General features: G+C 42.0%; 1 protein-coding gene across 1 annotated transcript in view; it reads left to right on the plus strand.

Moving 5' to 3' along the window:
• LOC126412396 (uncharacterized) overlaps window positions 1–20,897 on the plus strand; it is an 833,005-nt gene that overhangs the window by 386,435 nt on the left and 425,673 nt on the right. The window contains exon 2 of the mRNA XM_050081978.1: window positions 9,754–9,807. Coding sequence (XP_049937935.1) covers window positions 9,756–9,807 — 52 coding nt within the window. The 5' untranslated portion in view covers window positions 9,754–9,755. The remainder of the gene's footprint in view (window positions 1–9,753; window positions 9,808–20,897) is intronic.

Below are 20,897 nucleotides of genomic sequence, written 5' to 3' on the forward strand. Positions count from 1 at the left end.
ACTTGCAGACTCCAACGTCAGTATCCAACTTAATTACGCCAGCTTTCAAAGTTGTCTTCTTAAAATTTAGTGAAACTTTACTTTTTAATTAACTTTCCTGGTGACCTGACTAACAAGGGGATCGTACGAACTTGCCCCTATCGATTTGTTGCACATTGACAGGATGTGTGGGGAACAACTAGGACTTCAACATACGTAAACAGGAAGAGCCAACTCTCCGCCGTTTTCCAGAAAATCTAAGTTGAAAATTTTAGGCGTGCTTATATACTTCATATAGTCGTTAGTATTCAAGAGGTCCGCAGATGACCGTCTAAGTGCTTGGTTTTCAAAAGCGCGAGGTCTGTGGGTCGAAACTTCTCGCCTGTACTTTGTTTTTATTTTTTCATTCCGATGTAATTTTAACAACAGATTTATTATGACTCTCTAAATTATCAAAATTTAATGATTCAATTATGATTATCATCATGTTTATCCTGAACGAAAGAGAAAAAAATTCATTACGAGAGAAAAATAAAAGGACAGACAATAAACTTCACCCAAATCAGAATAATCGTTTTATTTTCAGTAATTTGTCTACATTTGTGACAAGTATAACGTGTAACCTATGGAGCACTACACGAACCAGGAGGATACTGATCATAGAAACATGGAAAACAATAATTATCGCGATATACAGCACTTGTAATGAATGCCTGCATGTTTTTTTTTCAATGTGTACATTGCAAAACAATCTTGCTTTATATTAATAAACAGATTTCGGTCATGACACAGTTGGTGGCGTACCACGCATATCGGAAGTTAGAATTATGTGGGAAAAAAAGAGTATTGAACTACAGTGAACATCTTAATATCAATAAAATCGATTGTTTATAGTAAATGAACTAAGATAAAGCACTTAAGCCAGTGGTACATACACGGAGATGACGGAAGTTTTGGAAAAGCTCTTAATTCCGTGTCAGACCTCCTTTTGCCCGGCCTAGTGCAGCATCTCGACCCGGAACGGACTCAACAAGTCGTTGGAAGTCCCCTTCGGAAGTATTTAGCCACGCTGCCTGCATGGCCGTCCATAATCATGAAAGTGTTGCCCGTGCAGGATTTTGTGCAAGCACATTCTGAGCAATAAACCTACCATGGGATTCATGTCGAGATAATTGTCCAGAATGTTCTTCAAACGAATCGCGAACAATTGCGGCCCAGTGACATGGCGCATTGTCACCCATAAAAATTCCATTGTTCTTCGTGAACGTTAAGTCCACGAATAGCTGCAAATGGTCTCCAACTAGCCGAACATAACCATTTCATTTAATGATCGGTTCAGTTGAACTGGAGGACCCAATCTACTCTATGTAAACACAGCCCACACCATTACGGATCCATCACCAGCTCGCATAGGGCCTTGTGACGACGTGGGTCCATGGTTTCGTGGGGTCTGCGCCACACTAAAACCCTGTCATCAGCTCTTACCAACTGCAGTCGGGACTCATCTGACTAGGCAACGCTTTTCCTGTCGTCTAGAGATCAATCGATATGGTCACGAGCCTGGGAGAGGCGCTGCAGCCAACGTCGTGCTATTAGCAAAGGCGCTTGGATCGGTCATCTGCTGCCATAGCCCCTCAACGCCGGATTGTCCCAACGGATACGTTAGTCGAACGTCCCACATTGATTTCTGCGGTTGTTTCAAGCAGTGTTGCATGTCTGTTAGCACCGACAACTATAGGCAAACCTCGCTGCTCTCGGTCGTTAAGTGAAGGCGTCGGCGGCTGCTTTGTGCATGGTGAGAGGTAATGAGTGAAATTTGCTTTCTCAGCACATTCTTGATGCTGTGGATCCAGGAATATTGAATTCCCTAACGATTTCCGAAATGGAATATCCCATGTGCCTAGCTGCAGCTATCATTCCCTGTTCAGAATCTATTAATTCCCGTCGTGCGGCCATAATCACGTCGGAAAAGTCTTCACAGGAATCACCTAACTACTAGCTAGTGATAGCTCTTCCAATGCACTCTTCTTTTATACCTTGTGTACGCGATACTACAAACATCTCTGTATGTGCATAACGCTATCCCATGAATTTTGACAGCTCATTGTATATTTATTATTGTCGCTTAAGGCTGCGGAACCAACTGCGCAGACGTTCTTCCAAGCCTAGTTAGGGCAACAAGCGGAAAGCATTCCAGAAAGCTTGACTGGGACTATAGACCAGATCTTCTCGAATGCTCGCCCATCTCAGTGGCACCCTTGCTCATTCAGGCAGACGTTCCTCGCTGTGCCGGCCTTTGCTCCAGTCACGGCAGTCCAGCCACCACGCGCCGCCCCCCCCCCCACTCCACCGGCCGACGCCGGGACACAGCTGGCGCATGCGCATCAGCGGTCGCGCCCGAGCGCTCCCAGCTGGCAGGTCGTGACGTCACCCGCGGCCCGCGATGAGCCGCTGTGTATGAGGACGGCGTCCGGCCGCATCCTCGCTCGCCGCCCGCCAGCTCCGTGCGCCGGGCCACGCGGGCGCGCTGACGGAACTTCGCAGGTACCCGTCTCACCTGCGCTTCTGTCCTTTTAATCACGTGTCTCAGACGTGCAGCATTTCGCAAGAAAATAAATGCACGCAGCAGTTTCGAAGTTTGTACTGCGGCCAACAGGAAATTATCGAGTACAAATATGATAAAACCGGGCGATATCCTCCGAATCTAATCGGCGACTGTTTTTTGTTTGGAGGCGCCCAGAGATAAGACGTTTCCTTCTCAACACGCTTGTAGCATACCTCAGTAACTGTTAATACTCAAACGAGAAACGAAGTCGTATAAACAGCTATCTTAAAAGTTACCTTCACATTTACAGAATGGTACTGACGCAGTAGCTCCGCCTCCGTTGCTGAGTGGTCAGCGAAGCTGACTGCCTTGCGCAGCACCCGGGTTCGATTCCCGGTATTGCCACCGATTTTCCCTTGCTGGGAGGTCTGGATGGAGGTGCACTCAGTCTCGTGATGCAGTTTTGGAGCTACTTAACGGAGTAGTGGCGCCTCCAGGACGCGAAAACTGACAACGGCCGAGAGAGCGGTATAATGACTCCACGCCTCTCCATACCGCATGCAATGACGCGATTGGAGGAGGATCATACGGCGGTCGGTCGGTACCGACGGGCCCGCTAAGGCATGTGAACGGTATTTTCCATTATTTTCATGAGGTGATACCCCATAGTCCTCATATATTTGAAAAATGTCATATTACCTCCTTGAGCTGCTGGTAAAATACTTTATTTACGCAATCAGTTTCAGTCGTTTCACCATCATCAGGTTGCTATAAACCAAAAATAATACGTAAGTAATACTGCAGATTTAAACTGTCGCTGCCGGCCGGTGTGGCCGAGCGTTTCTAGGCGCTTCAGTCTGGAACCACGCGACCGCTACGGTTGCAGGTTCGAATCCTGCCTCGGGCATGGATGTATGTGATGTCCTTAGGTTAGTTAGGTTTAAGTAGTTCTAAGTTCTAGGTGGCTGATGACCTCAGCTGTTAAGCCCCATAGTGGTCAGAGCCATTTGAACCGTTTAAACTGTCGCTAATCTTTATCTGATGTAAATGTTAACAACAACACACACGTAATAAAACGTCACGAACTCACATCAAAATATTCAGAGCATGACGTTAGGTGAAATATAAAATCATTGTCGCCACGTTAAACTGAAAATATCACTGAAGTATACCATAAGCCAGTGATATGAGTCATTATGAAAACCGCATATCACAAAAACGTAAATTGTTTACATTTGTACAGAGTTACCTGTTATCATGTAGTTATATAAATTACAGTTTTCAGTTTTGATATACTGACTATGTAATTTATATTACGATTTGATAACAGGTAACTCTGCACTTATGTAAACCATTTACATTTTTATGATACATGGTTTTCATAATAACTCACATCACTGTGTTACGGTATGCTTAAGTGATATTTTCAGTGTATAACAGAGACAATGATTTTATATTTCGCCTAACGTGATGCTGTAAATACCTTTATGTGTGTACGTGGACTTTAATTATTGTACTTTGTTGCTAACATTCACATCAGGAAAATATTTGTGATAGTTTAAGGTTATAATTTTATTCAAGTATTATTTTTTGTATGTAGGAACATAATGATCGTCAAAATGGCTGAAAGTGGTAGTGTAAATAAAATATTTTACTAGCAGCTCCAGGCGGTAATATGACATTTTCAATGGAGCTTACGTTACTGATGGAGAAAGCCACTGTACTTGTACTCCTGCCTGTCGAGCGGAAAAGAGTAGACACATACGAATTACCCAGTTGAGCGGCCTGGTACGAAACTGAGTAGTTTCAGGTGCGGAAACGTCCGCCCCCGGTAGCTGAGTGGTCGCCGGCACGGTAGCTCAGCGTGTTCGGTCAGAGGGTTAGCTGCCCTCTGTAATAAAATAACTGAGCTAATCGGTCAACAACGAACTTAAACGGATGTCTTACGACGTCCGCCCCGAGCAGATGCAACGAACAAAAGCGAACAAAATGAGATTTTTTTTTTAAGTGGTCAGAGCGATAGAATGTCAATTCTAAGGGCCCGGGCTCGATTCCCGGCTGGGTCGGAGATATCCTCCGCTCAGGGACTGGGTGTTGTGTTGTCCTAATCAATATTATTTCATCCCCATCGACGCGCAAGTCGCCGAAGTGGCGTCAAATCGAAAGACTTGCACCCGGCGAACGGTCTACCGGACGGGAGGCCCTAGTCACACATCTTTTTATCTGTGGAATATTATCGCACGTCTCCATAATAGAAGTCACTAGCGCACGCCTCTGTTTTGGCGCTTGACTCTGAGGTAACTGCTTCGAACTCTGGGTGTCAGAAATTCTCATCGCCAGTATATGGCCGACGAGGAGACGTAATGGTACACAGTTCTTGATCACCAGACTTCGCGCCAGTGTCCTCGCTCAAGTTACCAACTTCTACTGAGTGATGGTAAATGATATTGTAGATGATGATAAGTCCATCAGACGGAGCCTGGCAGTCTCTTTGGTGATATTCGAGAGAAGTACGCTGTGTGTAGCACCACGTTTCACTTTCTCGTTTCCATACAGCCATAACAACATGAACACTACACTATACTGTACAAGCACTCATAAGAAATCCACAAGTCGCATAACATACGTGATACTCTGTAACCTGTCGGTGAGAGGTAACGGGACTTTGGCCCGAACGATCATCGGCTGAGTACGGGACTGATAGGTTAGAATGTTACGGGTAAGGAGAGGTAAGTGGCTCAAATAGCTATATTTTGCCCCTTCGTAGATTAAATTCGACTTTTCTCTTAGGCACCGAAAACTCTTCAAACACCTGTTCATTTACATAACCATCCACAATAACTCAACGTTTCAGTGCAGTGATGAACTTCGCAAACAGCCAGTCGTGGCGTCAACGCTGCAACGCGACGCACCTGACTCAACATTTTCCATTTGTTGTTTGTCTGCGCCATTTCACATTTACTACACCAATACGATGGGAACGCGAACCCGTATCGAAATTATAGTCTGTTACTTCTTACATGGAAAAGTGAGAGAAAGAGGGAGGGACAGAGAGGGCGGTGTGGTGAATCGTAGAGGAGTTTATGCTGTAAAGTCGGCTGTCATTAGCGTTTTATGCTTCAAGGAATTTCCCACTCTAGAATCTTTTTTTCTTTCAAGAATCGCTAAATTCATTTCAACGTAAGAAACAAAGAAAAATTATTTGGACATAAGAAAAATGTGAGGAGGAAACAGGTACACAGCGCAGCTGATGACTAACTAATCTTCTTACGTAATTTCGTTTGACAGCCATATGAGTTATCTATCTCCTCGCCGTCCGCTATCTCCATCTATTGTTTGCCCTCCATTTGTGTGGCGTCGTGCTCGTGAAAGTCACTCGACAATTCACCAAGGTTCCTGTTCTGTTTACACTGCATGCCATCATCGTTGTTTGGAGTCTGTGTCGTCACAACTACAGTTCAAAGATCAGGTACCTATAAACGCCACACCATAAAATAGAATAACGTAAGAAAACTCAGACTTATACTGAAGGGAACCAACAACAGTTTTTCCCTCTCGCCGTCTGCTAGGTGACAAAAGTATCACTGATTTACAGTGAACCCTCAGCTACACACTATGGTATTGCTTGCGGAGTAGAGAGTCAGATGTGGGACACATTTACAACACAGTTTACGGCGTGTGTTCGATAGCTTTTGCGATGCACGTTAGAGTAGTCAAAATGATGTCTGCCTTTGAGTTGAAACCCAGGAACGTATGTAAGTTTTGGGGGACTGATAAAATTTATTGGGGTTAATTGTGATGAATCAGTGATGTACCTTTCATAATGTGATTTTTCTATTGTGACAATAAGACTTTCTTCATATCACTCTAATACGAAGGTAGATTTATTTATTTATTATCTGTTTCATTCGTTTTCTTAAAAGATCTGCGAAGTAGCCACTTACAAACTGCGGCTAGATAATTATCCATCGGTAACATTGAAGAAATAAGATGCTCCGGTAAACTACTGCGAATGTTGCCCCATCTGTCGCCATTTCATTTTATGCCTTCTTGGTAACTGTTTACCACATGATTGATACAGCAAACCATCTCGCAAAATTAGTCGTATAATTGTAAACTCACCACATAGTTCTTGTGTAATATAAATTTTTATCGGTAGTCCTTGACTGACTCACCTGCAGCAATGAAATCTTTTTCACTGTAAGACATTTGGTGGGGCGAGCGATTCAAAAGAAGCAATTGCCACGTTATTCGTAAGGCACGAAAAATAAGAGATTTGTATGGCACTAAAAACAAGTACCTTTATTTGCCTTTCACAATATGAACTTCCTCCACCGTTGTTCCTGTCCGTGAAACACTGTTGAAAACACATACAGTAGCACACGAACCTCAAGTTCTATCTCGCGACAGCTGGCGTCTTATTTCCGTAGTACCTGATTATTTATAAATTCCAAAAAGTACCTATTGGAAGGAGGTAGAGGTAGACTAAGCAGGACGCGCAATATATCACAGCAATATTTGCCGAATTGTTTCCTCGTGACTGTACTAAAAACCGCGATACTCAACGACAACACACATTTTGTCGAAGAAATTCTCCGATTGTTTCTTTAAGAGCAATTCTGTACCGCACGTGTAGGGAACTACTTCCTTTACAGGGAGACGACGCTGCGAAATTGTCTGTTAACCTATTACAACTCATCGTCCATGACAGAGGACACATAACGTGCGCTTTGAGGACGCTATACGCAGTATATGTTCCCACTCTCAAAATGTTTTACACGTTTTCTTACAGAGCACATACATTTTCAGTTGATGATGAATATCTCTCAGCCGGCCGCAGTGACCGAGCGGTTCTAGGCGCTTCAGTCTGGAACCGGTCCGCAGGTTCGAATCCTGCCTCGGGCATGGATGTGTGTGATGTCCTTAGGTTAGTTAGGTTTAAGTAGTTCTAAGTTCTAGGGGACTGATGACCTCAGCTGTTAAGTCCCATAGTGCTGTGGCATCGTAAATTACGGCTTTTGACCTCAAACCGAATGCGAATTGCAGTGTGCTACAAGGAAGCTGAGAACATCAAGCGATATGACGGAATAATAGCAAATTACAAAAGAATGCAGCTACATGTTATTGTAAAAGAACTGAAATAATTCTACCACTTATTAAATAAAAATAAAACCTATTATCGAAATAAGAGCTACTTTTAAAGTTTAAGACAGTGGTGGTGTTTGATCTGAAATATTGGTTTAAAAATGAGAAACTAGTTTAAGAAACTGCCAGTTTGATATTGAAACACTGCTAGTAGAAAACCAGAAAATCAGGGCTTGAAAGTGCGTGAAGTTTGATTAAACAGAAAATTATTAAATATGAAATGATTGGCTACCATAGTACATGAAACGTTATATTGCATTAACGCTGAAATAAGAACTAGAAAATCTGTTACTGCAAAGATTGATTTAACAAGTCTTATAGTATCGTATAGATTTAAGTGTAAGGAAGTCGTTTCTGAAAGTATTTGTATGGAGTGTAGCCTTGTATGGAAGTGAAACATGGACGATAACTAGTTTGGACAAGAAGAGAATAGAAGCTTTCGAAATGTGGTGCTACAGAAGAATGCTGAAGATTAGATGGGTAGATCATATAACTAATGAGGAGGTATTGAATAGAATTGGGGAGAAGAGGAGTTTGTGGCACAACTTGACTAGAAGAAGGGATCGGTTGGTAGGACATTGTCTGAGGCATCAAGGGATCGCCAATTTGGTACTGGAGGGCATCGTGGAGGGTAAAAATCGTAGAGGGAGACCAAGAGATGAATACACTAAACAGATACAGAATGATGTAGATTGCAGTACGTACTGGGAGATGAAGCAGCTTGCACGGGATAGAGTAGCATGGAGAGCTGCATCAAACCAGTCTCAGGACTGAAGACCACAACAACAACAACATAGTATCGTACAATAGTAAATACTACAACGAAGTGAAGAGCAGGAAAATGTAGAGGGAGGGGGAGGAATAGACACAGAATAGGAAGAAATGGATCAACAAAGGAAAGAGCTTGGTGTCTTCACAATTAACTGCAGCGGTACACTGCCGAATAAGCCACTTAGTAAAACATCATCAGTCGATGAATGAATGACCTTAATATTGCGCATTTCCGGATAACCCATCATCAGATATCATATTCACAGTGTTGTACAGATGAGCTGTAGTTATGTGTTACATACATAGCTGTCAGAGGCTGTCAGTTGTTTGAAAATTTCACTCGCACACTTCATGAAAATATGGAGCCGCAGTTCGTTATAGTACATAAAATTATATTAATGATCGTAACATTGCAAACGCCACATTAGCCATACTGCATTTCACTGATACTGAATTTTTGGCCTACGACAAAACGATACCCAAAAATTTGCGAATGAGATTTACGACGTCGAAACTGGTTTTGTCAATAAAAATATCAGTCATTGTATTCGAGAACAAATGGAAGTCACAATGCCGCACAAATAAGGTCCGTGAATACTTGCCTAGCACATGAAGATCGCAATAGCATCAGCGCGTACAACTGGAGAGCTAGCTAAGTCCGCCTGCAGGCGGTTGCTTATGATTCGCAGCGTGACCCGGCGGGTCGTGTAACTGTCAGCAGGCACTGCCAGTGGTCTGGGGGCCCCGGGGTGCTTCCGTGTCGGACGGCATCCAAACACGCCTAACGCGCCTGCCGCCGCCCCATCCGCCGCAGAATATCAACCACTCAACTACTGTGCGCTGGCTTTCGTCCTGCCCCGCCAGTGTTTCTCTGTTACTAAAGTTATTTCAAGTATTTGCTTCAGCATTTTATTTACCTTTTGCTTGTCAGTCGAGGAGATACCCAATTGTTTTTCTTCAAGTTTAACTCAGTTTTCTGTAACTATGACTGCTATCTCTGATCACATCTTATTAGCAAATTTAGACTGGAAGTTTAGTTTGTAGCGCTCTGCATTTTTAGTTGTGACGTCTCTCTGAAAATACATTACCCCCAATTACCTTTCGTATACAACATTGTTCGCTGCTATAATTATGTGTATTCGCTGTAAATTATAGCTGTTAACCTTAATGTCGAATATAACATATTCTGGTTTTATTTTATATGCTCACAATGCGTCAACATATGCTATTACCTACATTCTATCAACGTGTTCTCTACCATTTTACTCTCTCTGCACTCGCATAATCCTAACATTCCTCTCTGTTTGTTGCAGCTATGTCTGGAGAACCCGAGGATACGAAAGAGCAAACCCAAAGGAATGATACAGGTAAGTTACTTCTTTGGCTTACTAGCAATACAGAATCGACGTTAAATGCAGCAGACGTTCGGAAAGTGCCTTACGAAGTTCGGTTATGCAACACGCACCGTAACGGTGTATCGCTGGTAGCCAACAAACAGGCGCATCTAACGAGGACAGATAGGTAATTTCAAGCATGGTACAATGACCATGAATTTCAATCGGATTTTTACTGAGGACATAGTGGCCTTTAACTACGAATTTACTTTTTTTTAATATTATATATCACTAATAAATAATCTCTTCCACTGGATACTGATAGGTATGTAACTGTATGCTTTACGAAATAGAGTTAGTAAAACTGAAACCAGAAGTCGCGTTGCCTAAGAACTATAAACAACATAACCCACTACATTGTGGTATACTATTTGTGTCCATCTGTAAGTGACGTCCTCCTCCTCCCCCCCATTTTCTAGGATGGTCTTTATATAATGCCTCCTTAACGTTTCTCCGCAGTCTGTCTCATGTCGTGATAAGTGCTGTGAATTATCACTGTTCCAAGTTGTTCACATTCTGTTATCATCTGCTGTTTTCCTACCACCGAATTCCTTTTGTGAGTTAATGCCAACGTGTCGTGTAGTACACACTGACGTCACTACTCTGTTGTTCTGACTACAACCATCAATATGCCGCAGATATCAAGTATTTGCTCCAGCATACGATTTAGCTCTTGCGTGTCAGTCCAGAACATATTCAACTGGTTTTCTTCAAGTTTAACTCAGGTTTCTGTAACTATGAGCGCTATCTCTGATCAATTCACTACTTATTAGCAAATTTTGACAGGAAATTTAGTTTAAGCGCTCTGCATTTTTTACTTGTGACCTACCTTAAAATACGTTACCACCAATTGCGTTCGTATATAACACTGTTCGGCGCTATAATTATGTATATTCGCTATAAAATATAGCTGTTAACCTTAATGTCGTATATAACGTCTCCAGAGCTCGAAATAAAAATCTAAATAATGAATGCGCAGCATCGTTTTCGGTACAAACAGAAATCAGTTGCCAGTTTCTAAACTTTAGTTAACAGAGAAATAATTAGTAATTGTAAGTGATCCATTCGACAGTACTGCTTAAATCTCTGTAGGTCACAATAATAAATTCTGGAGAATATTTTTTTTTGATTCTGGTGAGTTGTGAAGTAGCTGATACTTACAGCATTGTAACTGAAAGAATAGCAATAAGAAAATTCATGCCCATTTTTTCTGTCAAGCTCTTTCCTGGTTGATTATAATATATTACCTTTGAAAGCCATATTAGACAACCTTCCGAAACTATGAGGCACATCGAACAAAATTGAAGTCTTCAAATGATTCTGTCAATGTGATACACAGAAAATCTTCGCACAATAGTTGCAGCATACCACTACAAGCGTATATTTTAATTTTACCAGTGACACTCTAGAATAACTTAAGTTTGAACGTGAGTTCTCGTCTGCTGGGCAGTTGTAAAGTAAAAATAATAACTCCTTCCATTGTGTTGACAGTATTCACTGCCATGTAGCAATGTCAACATCGTTCTGTCAGTACTGTCCGTTAGAGAAGAAATGGTATTTCAAGGAGAAAGAATATAGTTTGTATCATTTGAGGTATTACCCACGCGGCTGAAAATTTAATGTCAGTATTACATACGACTTCTTTGTATCACACATTTTTCGGCTATCATATGAGCATCTTATGTGCTTAGTTCTTATTTTAGTCGACGATGAAGCATTTTTCAATAATGATCCTCGGTACGACCCCACTAACGCCTGAAGGCATCTCTTAAATGAATAAGAATCAACTAGACTGGTATCAAATATTAGTAAGGGATTTTATGTGAGACGATGTCTGCATGAACGGAAGTGAAAGTGAAGCGCAGAAAACCTGAAAAGAAGCTGGAATCATTTGAAATGCGATACCGCGAAGGTGTGTCATCAGCGAAGTAAGAGAGTAAAAAATGAAGTACCTGAAACGGCACATAACAAAAGAAGTCTAAGAAAAACTATTGTCCGAAGAATAACGCAAGATAAGCATTAAAAAACACAGTATCAAACTTGTGACTTAAAAAAGCCTTAGCGTTAATAGGGCGCTGCATGCGCTGTATGCTGTTTATGATTTGCTTCAATATCGTTTTAGGTTAGAAAGGAAATAAATGAATCTTAAATAATATTGTGATTACCAGGATAAGCTAATGCTTGAATAAAAACTATTTATTGACATACAGGTCGTCCTTTGAAATATTTACAATCTGTGGGAAATTTAACGACCAGTGCACCGTAGAAAGTGTTGCGCTTTATAATTTAAGTTCTCAGTATCAGTTCTTTTCAAGTCGTTAATGTCGACTCACTCTGCCTCGTGCCGATACGTCATAGCGGCAACTCCACCGTTTCTAGCGAATTTCAGCAGGTGGACGCAAAATGCTGCGCTAAACAGACACGTCCGGCAGCTTTTACGAGCCATTAAGACGCCTGTTCGCTCTCTGTGTATTTGTGGATGAGAAAGAGAGCGATGAGAGAGAGAGAGAGAGAGAGAGAGAGACAGAGACAGTATTACGCACTCGCTCCTGTGTAACGTTTTAATAGCGGAGCACAGTTTACCGCCGAATGCTCTCTCTGTGCACCTCCTTATCAGCGGATCTCAATGACACCAAACTCTCGTCACCGTACTCCACTCCGTTGCCCATACAGCAGAGCGACAGGAAAACTGGTTAGGGAGGTTATTCTGTTTCGCTGGCAACAGCGCATTTGAAATGTAAGTCACGGTGACTTTCTTAACAGGTTTTCGTGTCGCCTGAAGAATATTTTGTGTCTTACCTCTCGCTACAGTATTCAGTACACCTAAATGCATCTGAAGCAAGAACGTCGCACAATAAACACTTTGCAAATACGAGGCGATTGTTTGGGTTCGTAATTAAATGTACCTGGTAAGCTGCAGTGAGTCCATTCATGAACTATGCCGCCTATATCTGCTTTAGTCGCAAGAATGTATCCTGAAATATGCCCTGTATTAAAATACCCTCCGATATATAATGTTAAGACCAATAAATAATTAGATAACGCTGTGTGACTCCAAGGGTTACAGAGGAAAATCATCAGTGAAGAGGTAGGGGAAGTCTATTTCTTCTGCAGAGCAATAATAATGGCACGAATAGACTATTTAAGTGGTTTCCACAAATGTATCAAGTTCTGATGGCCTAGCATTTACAGTGTGTAAGTAACTCGGGTTGTAGCAAAGATAGTTGCAGTGAGCATGTCTGCCTCAAATGCTGGCCTAGCTGTATTATCTAAAAATTCTGAACGGTCACTAGCACAAGGCACACACGTTATTTACAAAGTGACGAGTGCCAACACCTCCTGCAAACTCCAACCGCAAACCTGCCTTCTGTTCTGAAAGGCCATGCTAAAAAAAAGAACCGAAGCTTGCTGTTCACTGTTGTTATCTAAAGACCGCAATGACAGTTCAGGAAAACTACTGTCTTTGCTGAAGACAGAATGAACATCACGTGGAATAGCTAGATACCGGCAGCAACGTGGAGCTCCGGCGGCAACACATCAAATTTTGCAAATAATGACAAGGCATTGCGTATAACTTTTAAAATCTTGAAGTAGAAATATATGTAATTCTATTCAAAGAATAGTTAAGTCACCAAGACCCACACAACATACATGCATGAAATACGAGATACAAAGAGCCACGACGCGTGAAATAATTGAACGAAAGACAATTCGTATGCATATGAATATACTGAAAGATCATTATACCGGTATGTGATGAGTTCCAATTCCCTAATATTTTGATGGAGTAATGGAAACCCAGTTCTGTACCGCGCTTCGAAAGTCATCCGTCTTAAAAACTCTATCTCTCTCTCTCTCTCTCTCTCTCTCTCTCTCTCTCTCTCTCTCTGTTAGGATTCACATAAAATAGAGCCACAACAAACGACATTACATATGAGAACACCACGCCGTACACGGTCCGTATTTGGATCTCATTTCAATATAGAACCTCGCCGCTGTCCTCCTTGGTTAAATGGTTAAGTGTAATTCAGACCGAATTGTAGATACACCAACTAGACCTATGTCACTAGACTTTATTGGTCTTCGAGTACCTGCTTAGGATCTAACAAGACACGTGAACATGGATTAAAGCAAGAGGTATTTAAAAACGAAATGAAGGAACACAATTAATAAAAGCCTGCAAATTAAGGGGGGTAGGACGTCAAACGGGCCGACTTGGAGCAGGAGAGGCACCACACGACACGTTAATTTCCACTGTCTATACTTTTACAAATAAATTCATGAAAATCAATCAGCATGAAGAGGAAGGATTCAGGATTCACACTCACAGCAGAGGAAGTTCAAAAACACAACAAAATAATGTTTTCACTCACTATTGGCTGCGTTTGTTGCTATATGTACACTTTCCTTCATAAGTAAGAGAGATTCTTCGATTAATTTTGAGCAGCATAAAACACCATACTTACAGGTGTATGAAACTCGAGAATTTTCCAAGTCTATTGAGAACTGTGGTAGAATTTGAGATAACTAACTATACAATTTTAGTTTTTTCTAAACATGACGTTTAAAATGTAACAGCTCATTAATTTCTTCATAAATTAAATAAATTCTAGAGTTCCATACACTAGTAAGTATGGTTTGCATGTTGTTGTTGTTGTTGTTGTTGTTGTGGTCTTCAGTCCTGAGACTGGTTTGATGCAGCTCTCCATGCTACTCAGTCCTGTGCAAGCTTCTTTATCTCCCAGTACCTACTGCAACCTACATCCTTCTGAATCTGCTTAGTGTATTCATCTCCTGGTCTCCCTCTACGATTTTTATCCTCCACGCTGTCCTCCAGTACCAAATTTTTGATCCCTTCATGCCTCAGATAATGTCCTACCAACCGATCCCTTCTTCTTGTCAAGTTGTGCCACAAACTCCTCTTCTCCCCAATTCTATTCAATACCTCCTCTCTTCAGCATTCTTCTGTAGCACCACATTTCGAAAGCTTCTATTCTCTTCTTGTCTAAACTATTTATCGTCTATGTTTCACTTCCATACATGGCTACACTCCATATAAATTCTTTCAGAAACGACTTCCTGACACTTAAATCTATACTCGATGTTAACAAATTTCTCTTCTTCAGAAACGCTTTCCTTGCCATTGCCAGTCTACATTTTATATCCTCTCTACTTCGACCATCATCAATTATTTTGCTCCACTAATAGCAATGGTTTGCATGCTGTACAGAATTCATCGAAGTCTCTCTCTTACTAATGAAGAAAAGTGTACCTGTAGCAACAAATGCATCCAAAAATAAGTGAAAAAAAATTAAGAAATTGCACGCATAAAAAATTTTTATTTTGTAATGTTTTTGAACTTCCACTGCTATGAGAGCGAATCCTAAATCCTTCCTGGTCATGCTGAGAAAGTTTTATGAATTTATTTGTAAAAGTGGAAATTAAAATGTCCTGTGGCGCCTCTCCTGCTCCAAATCGGCCCGTTTGACGTCCTACCCCCACCCCCCCTAAGCACTTTGAACACCCCTGGCTGGTAAGTCTTTGAATAATTAAAACTGGAGATCGCTATTTTAACAATTACCTATATGAACAGTCAACCGCGAATCCAGGTAAATGCTCATTATTATTTCTTCTCGTAAGCTATCTGGATGCGTCAGTACAAAGATTTCTGGCTGCCTTCGGGAGTCGCATAGAGTTCCTGTCACTTCAGAAGAGTTACAGGTGTGGATGCTGTGCTCTTGAGATGGTTCTCCGTGTTGTTGGGTGGTGGGGCCGTTGATGCATGCTCCAGTTACCGGGCGCTGCGCTGGTGCCGCTGCAGACAGACGTGTGTTGCATAACGGGGCGGCGCCACAGCTCGGCAGCACCTCGGCTGCTGTTTGCTCCGTGTCCCCCGGCCCAGCCACGCTGCACTCGCCACGGCTCCTCTTCTGGCATAACCATCCAGCCTATCGTCTCAACTCAGTACAAACAGAGCTGCACTGTGCACTGTGGGCAGGCACCGCAAAGAACTCTTATATTCTGTTCCACTATGATGGACACAGTACCCTGCAACAGACTGTTAACAAAGGTCCAAAGCATATGAAGTAGGTTTCCTGATATGTGAGTTGCTCGAAGACTTCTTAAGTAATACAGATGTCTGATACGTCACTCCCTGTTTGTAAGCAATTATAATTTCATTATTTAAGAACCAATTTTCTTATAACTACTTTTGTTTCACAGTCATCAGGAAACAATTGCTGCACATAATGTGGCTTGCGTGACGCAGAAGTGAGATCCTTCTTAAGAATCGTTGCAACTACCTAACGTGAAAGACCACTTCCACGAGATCCTTGACGCAATGATTTCGTAAGGCCGTCGTGAACATTTCACGAACTCGGTCAACGTTCTCTGGTGTCCTCCAAGTTGGTGGTCTTCGCCATCTTCTTGCACCGGCGACGCTCGTTGTTTTAATAAATAGGAATGGCAATTTTTATCTGTTTTTGCATCCATTGTTGCATGGTCCCTTTTTTAACCCTCCATCACTTTAGTACTCGCATCACAGATCCCACATCTCATAACTAGTTGCTGTTTTGGCCCGTTCTTCCACAGTCGACACAGGAAGTATTTTCAACTGAAACAAAAGAAAAAATTGTATGAAACACAACCTCAAGGAGTGCTGTCTCTAACAAAGATAGTTAAAAGAAAATTGGTTCATAAATAAAAGAAATTATAACCATTTAAAAATAGGGATTGACTTATCACACGTGGCCGAGCGGTTCTAGGCGCTTCAGTCTGGAACCGCGCTGTTGCTACGGTCGCAGGTTCGAATCCTGCCTCGGACATGTATGTGTGTGATGTCCTTAGGTTAGTTAGGTTTAAGTGGTGCTAAGTCTAGGGGACTGATGACCTCAGATGTTAAGCCCCATAGTGCTCAGAGCCATTTGAACCATTTGAACTTAGCAGACGCCGTGTAGAACCCAGTACATAGTTCTGGACGGCGGGTGTTCGTCAGAGACAAGAATAGCGTCAAGAGTGCCCAAGAAAGTGTGATCCAACTGCTCTTGTGCTCTATATATATAAATGATCTGAACGACCGGGTAAGCAGAAGTCTGCGACAGTTTGCTGATGTGTACGGGAAAGTATTGTCGCTGAGTGACCATGTGATGAATGGCAAATTATTCTAAATGTAGAAAAATTTAATTTAATGCAGATGAGTGGGAAAATCGGTAATGTGATATTTTAAGTAGTACTGGTGGTATGTTTCTTGACTTGACGCAGTCACAACAATTAAATATTTTGCAGTAGCGTTACAAAACGATATGAAATGGAACGAGCACGTAAGGTCAATAGTAGGGAAGGCAAATGGTCGATATCGGTTTATTGGGAGAATTCTAGGGAAGTTTAGCCCATCTACAAAACGGGCCACGTATAGAACACTATTGCGGTCCATTCTTCAGTACCACTCGAGTGTTTGGGATCCCAACATACTGGATTAAACGGAGACGTCGAATACATATGTTTTTGGATGGGGTACGCCTTCAGCAAAACACAGTTTTGTTCTTTGACCCAAACATGTTTCACTGCAGCTGCAGCATCATCAGTGGGCTTTTATTTTATGGCTGTTAAACACAGAATGATCTTTACTGTTTGTACACATGTAAATATTAGCTTGTAAATCGTAATTACACATTTTCGAAGAAAGATTTAAAATTATGAATTCATACCTTTTTACCACATGGTGTAGTTTTCCAGATGTGATACGATTTTACAGTGACTGATTTCTTTCACAGTTTGTCGCCTGCAACCACATACCACTTAGTGTAGACAAAATTATTTAAGCAAAAATTACGATTTGGAAACTGTTATGGCTATGCCTGAAATTAATTAGTTCTATGTGGAAGGTTATGTGTGTGTGCGTGTGTGTGTGTGTGTGTGTGTGTGTGTGTGTGTGTGTGTAGAGAGAGAGAGAGAGAGAGAGTGTGTAGAGAGAGAGAGAGAGAGAGAGAGAGAGAGAGAGAGGCAGAGAGAAGGTTTAAGGATTATATATATATATATATATATATATATATATATATATATATATATATATATATATATATATATAATACTGTTCTAGGCAAGGTCCTAGTGGTGGTGTATATATATATTTATAATAATGAAAAATCCTTAAACATTCTCTCTCTCTCTCTCTCTCTCTCTCTCTCTCTCTCCTTCTCTCTCCCTTTACACACACACACACAGACAGTCAGACAGACAGACACCTCTGAAAGACATAGAACACCTTCAACTTTTCCACTGTCCGCCATCTTGTTTTTACAAAAAAAAATGTGAGTGAAATCTTATGGGACTTAACTGCTAGGGTCATCAGTCCCTAAGCTAACACACTACTTAACCTAAATTATCTTAAGGACAAACACACACACCCATGTCCGAGGGAGGACTCGAACCTCCGCCTGGACCAGCCGCACAGTCCATGGCAGCAGCGCTCCTGACTGCTAATCCTGCTGAATAACACAATGAAGAATGTGAGGAAAACAGAAAACATTAGTGAAACATAATGTAAATAGACATACACACACGCACACACACACACACACACACACATACACACACACACACATACACACACACACACACACACAACCTTCCACACAGAATTAATTAATTTCAGGCATAGTCATAACAGTCTCCAAATCGCAATTTTTGTATAAATAATTTTGTCTGCACTAAGTTGTATGAGGCTGCAGATGAAGGAAATCAGTCACTGTGAAAACGTAGCACATCAGGAGAACCACACCACGTGGTAAAAAGGTATGAATTAATAATTTTATGTCTTTCTTCTGAAATCTGTAATTACGATTTGAAAACTAATATTTACATCTATACAAACAGTAAAGTTCATTATTTATGTTTAACAGCCATAAAATAAAAAGCCCACTGATGGTGCTGCAACTGCAGTGAAACATGTTTTGGACAAAGAACAAAACTGTGTTTTGCTGAAGGCGGACCCTATCCAAAAACATATGTATTGTTAAAGCAAACACGGACAAAAAAGAGCTTAAACCCCAAGATGATTACGAGGCATCGAAGTAATTCAAAGGCGGGCTGCTGGATTTGTTACCGGTGGATTCGAGCAAAGCGCGAGTATTTCGAAGGAGCTGAAATGGGAATACCCGGAGCGACGACGATATTCTTTTCGCAAAACACTATTGAGATAAATGTAGAGAATTGGCATTTGAGTCTGACTGCAGAATGAGTCTACTGCTGCTTACCTATATTCCGCATAAGAATTGCGAAAACAAGATAATTGAAATTAGGGTTCGCGCGGAGGCATATGGATAGTCGTTTTTCCCTTCTCCATCTGCGAATAGAACAGGAAAGGCAGGCCGGTTGGGTTGGTAGTCCTACAGAGTCGCAGGGAAATCCTGTGTTGTTTGAACAAGGAATGGGAAGGAAGTAGCAGGCCACCTCAGAAGAAAGGTATGTGATTTGCGCCCGGCACCTCGATCGGAACAACATTACTGGTGATTACTGGTGCTGGCGACAGAGTCCCTTTGTGGCTCGCAATTTTAACTTCTCAGAAATGCTACACGCCGAGCATAGTTATGCGTAAGGAGTGAAACAATTCGGTCTCAACGTGGTGAGAGCCCCGCATGACCCGGGAAATGGTGAAACCCCGTGGCGACGGCGGCCGCTGACGCAACGGTGGCCGATCTGCGACCCTGACCCGCCAGAGGCAGCGCCCCGGGGCTTATCTGCTGGTCGCTGGACCACGGCTGCAAAGCGCCACTTGCGCCCACCGTGCATCTCCTCTCACACTTTCCGCCATTCTCCCTGTCCACATCTATGCATTCACTCCACATGGTGCAAGTACTTCCTACCAATATTTGCAATTTTCTGTTCTAATCTCTTCGCGTACGGAGCAGGAGCTGATGCAAAGGAGGCGTCATAGGTACCATGAACCCTCCCCTCCCCCTCCTGCCCATAGAACATTTTACTACAACCAAACACTTTTATATGCACAAAGGGTGTAAATTTTAAGTTCAAAAACCAGAATAACTCGAAAAGTAAGCTTCACACGAGAAAATGTGTAGAATCCAAAGTTGATCATTTTCGAGGGGGACATCTGCTGGTGCAAAAATTAGCCCGCCATCCCAGCCTCCTGGGGGTGGGGCGGAGGCAACTTTAAAATTTCAAATGGGAACCCACATTTTTTATTGCAGAATCAGATTCTGCATAAGAAACTACGGATGAGCGTGTGTTCTGGAATAGTAGCCTACTTACAGACTGAACACACCTGCTACCTACAGCAAATCCGACGCAGTTTGCGGATGCGCCGGTAGAACCGGAAAAACACCCATTACATTAACTTTTTTATATATTCAATGTTATTATTATTAAAATACTAGGCAACACTGATACGTTAAAGGTAATGGAGACAGAAAACTACAATTCGGTGTGGGGGTGGGTGGGGGAGAGGGGAGCATGAGGATGAAGGTAGAAAGACTGAGACGCCTCCCTCTCAGAACCCTTCCTTGTATGCGCGCCTGCTGTGGAACAAACGAAAAGTGGCTGAATAGACAGTATTCCTCGGTTAGCGTCCTCGTTTCTCTTATTTTATTCACATGTTGCCTTCGCGCGACGCACGCCCAGTTCTTCCTCCAGTACCGGTTCTCTAAATTTATCCTACAGGTTTTCGCGAGAACAACATCGTTTCTCTTGCAAACATTCCTGTTTGGTAAAAGTTAAAGTTGTCGTTTGGACCTCAGATATTCATCATTTTAACTGAAAAATTTTCTTCGGTGCACACACATGTCCGGCCAGTTACGTTTTCAAGTGCGACAGGTATACAGGCTGTCCAATTTATCTTGACCGTCCCAAGTAACTTTCTGTCCAGAAGCAAAATAATATATGGCAGGGTTCCACGAAAGTAATAGTACAATGTCTGAAGCATAAGTGTTTCGAATTTGCTATGATAATAGTACAGACATTCAAGGGATAAACAATGACGACGGAATTACATAATTTCTTTCATAACACGAGCAACAAAATAAGTTGTTTGGTTTTCCTGCATGAAAACT

The sequence above is a fragment of the Schistocerca serialis genome, chromosome 1 (assembly GCF_023864345.2).
Source record: "Schistocerca serialis cubense isolate TAMUIC-IGC-003099 chromosome 1, iqSchSeri2.2, whole genome shotgun sequence".
Classification (NCBI taxonomy): domain Eukaryota; kingdom Metazoa; phylum Arthropoda; class Insecta; order Orthoptera; family Acrididae; genus Schistocerca; species Schistocerca serialis.